The sequence below is a fragment of the Penaeus chinensis genome, chromosome 35 (genome assembly GCF_019202785.1).
Source record: "Penaeus chinensis breed Huanghai No. 1 chromosome 35, ASM1920278v2, whole genome shotgun sequence".
NCBI lineage: Eukaryota > Metazoa > Arthropoda > Malacostraca > Decapoda > Penaeidae > Penaeus > Penaeus chinensis.
In genome coordinates this window covers 14,647,420-14,649,218 of record NC_061853.1, presented here as the reverse complement: position 1 = coordinate 14,649,218, position 1,799 = coordinate 14,647,420, and the positions used below count along the sequence as shown (strand labels likewise).

At 38.0% G+C, this 1,799-nt stretch overlaps 1 protein-coding gene across 1 annotated transcript in view; it reads left to right on the top strand.

Moving 5' to 3' along the window:
• Positions 1–597: 597 nt before the first annotated feature.
• Positions 598–1,799, top strand: part of LOC125044081 (excitatory amino acid transporter-like) — an 11,521-nt gene continuing 10,319 nt past the window's right edge. Inside the window, exons 1-3 of the mRNA XM_047640526.1 lie at positions 598–649; positions 1,287–1,346; positions 1,590–1,651. Of these exons, the coding sequence (XP_047496482.1) occupies positions 598–649; positions 1,287–1,346; positions 1,590–1,651 (174 nt within the window). The remainder of the gene's footprint in view (positions 650–1,286; positions 1,347–1,589; positions 1,652–1,799) is intronic.

Sequence of the window (1,799 nt, the reverse complement as noted above, 5' to 3'; positions counted from 1 at the left end):
AATCTTAAATACCCACTGTACGCTGATGATTGTGCATTTTGGCATTCCAGCAATAATGCAGAATTCTCAGCAAATTGCATCCAATTGGCACTGGATATGATTCATAACTTTCATAATTCCAGTTATGAAAAAGTATTGGGGTATTTTTTTCACATAGGAGAAAGCCAAACATCAGGCTAACTCTAGACAACCACCCAATAAGTATTTAAAAATCTGCAAAATTACTTGGTCTGCTTTTTGATAGTAGACTCAATTGGAAAGACCACATTGGTCAATTAAAGAATAAATGTCAAAGAGCACTAAATTTCTGGTAATAAATGGGAAGCTGATAGACAGTCTATACTAATGGTATATAAAGCCCTGATTAGGCCTAAATTAGATTATGGGTCAATCGTGTATGGTTCGGCATCGAAAACAAGTTTGAAAGGTTTGGATGCTGTGCAGAATGCTTGTTTGCATGTGTTGGAGCCTTGAAATGTACTTGAATCGAGCGTCATAAGGTGAAGTCAGGAGTACCTCCCCTCCGACTCAGATGCGGCTAGTTAGCACTGACCTATGCCTCAAAGGTGGCTCGAGACCCAAGCCACCCTAATGGCAATGGAGGCACTAGGCCCTTTGTCTCGAGACCACGACCTCGTCGAGAAAGTCGGTATAGATCTCTCTACAATCAATACCCTGGTTCAGTCAAATATAGTGCCATGGGAAACCCCCAACCTTTCTGTCATGGAAGCCTAGCTGTCATCAGCTAAGGGCATGGCGCCGGAGGTGGAGGTACGCCAGAGGTTCAGAGAGATCATTATATATATTTTTTTTTTTTTCATATATATATATATATATATACACCGACGGCTCCAAGACAAATGAGGGTGTGGGTCGACTGAATGTGAATTGAAGTTTCGACTGCCGAATCATACATCGATCTTCCTTACCGAACTTTTTGCCATTGATAAAGCTTTAGATTTTGCACTATGCCACAGAAAAGAGAGAAGGGAGAAGGTGGTGTTGGCCCGACTTAGGGTCAATGCTACACCTCACTCCCTATATTGAGAAAACCTTCCCTCCAAAATGCCCAGACAACAACACCAACCTTACAATAGCATATATATTAACAACTTCCATAAATTCAATAATTGCAGAATCCATCTTAAAAACTACTTTCAAATTAAAAACCTAAAATTTACAATATCAAATATGTTATCAGATGATGAAAAAGTAATACATAAAGTAATCGCTTTTCTAAGGGAAACAAAACTTTATGACCTTATATAGATTGATATAATGAACAGGATCTATTGGCTTAATAGCCACATGCTGCTGGCTGATAGCCAAGAAAAAGAAAAAGAATCGTATCAGGAAAATAAGATAACGTAAAATATTTTCGTAAATCAAAGAAAAGGATAAACGGGCGTAATTGGCTCTTTGGAGACTTGGTACAAGTGTAACCATTTATGTGTATAAACAATTAAACAAGTAAACTCACAATAGGCATGTACACGTTATGCCCGTCGGCACTAGGTTATTAATAAGAAAGACTCAACATACTCTTACACAAGCAAAATTATATTTTGACATTAATGGTATATTCGTAGGTAGTCGGCAGAACATAACTGAAATTCCCAATGACACAACCATAGAATTTGAAGAGTGCTCTGTCAAACTTTTGTGAATAATTTAGGAGTGCAGTTAGACTCATGACATTTGCACCACAGGTTGACAAAATACACAGGGCACCCTGGTATATCTTAATCACATAAGAAATCAAATCACTACTGAAACTAGAATCATGGTTGTACAAACTC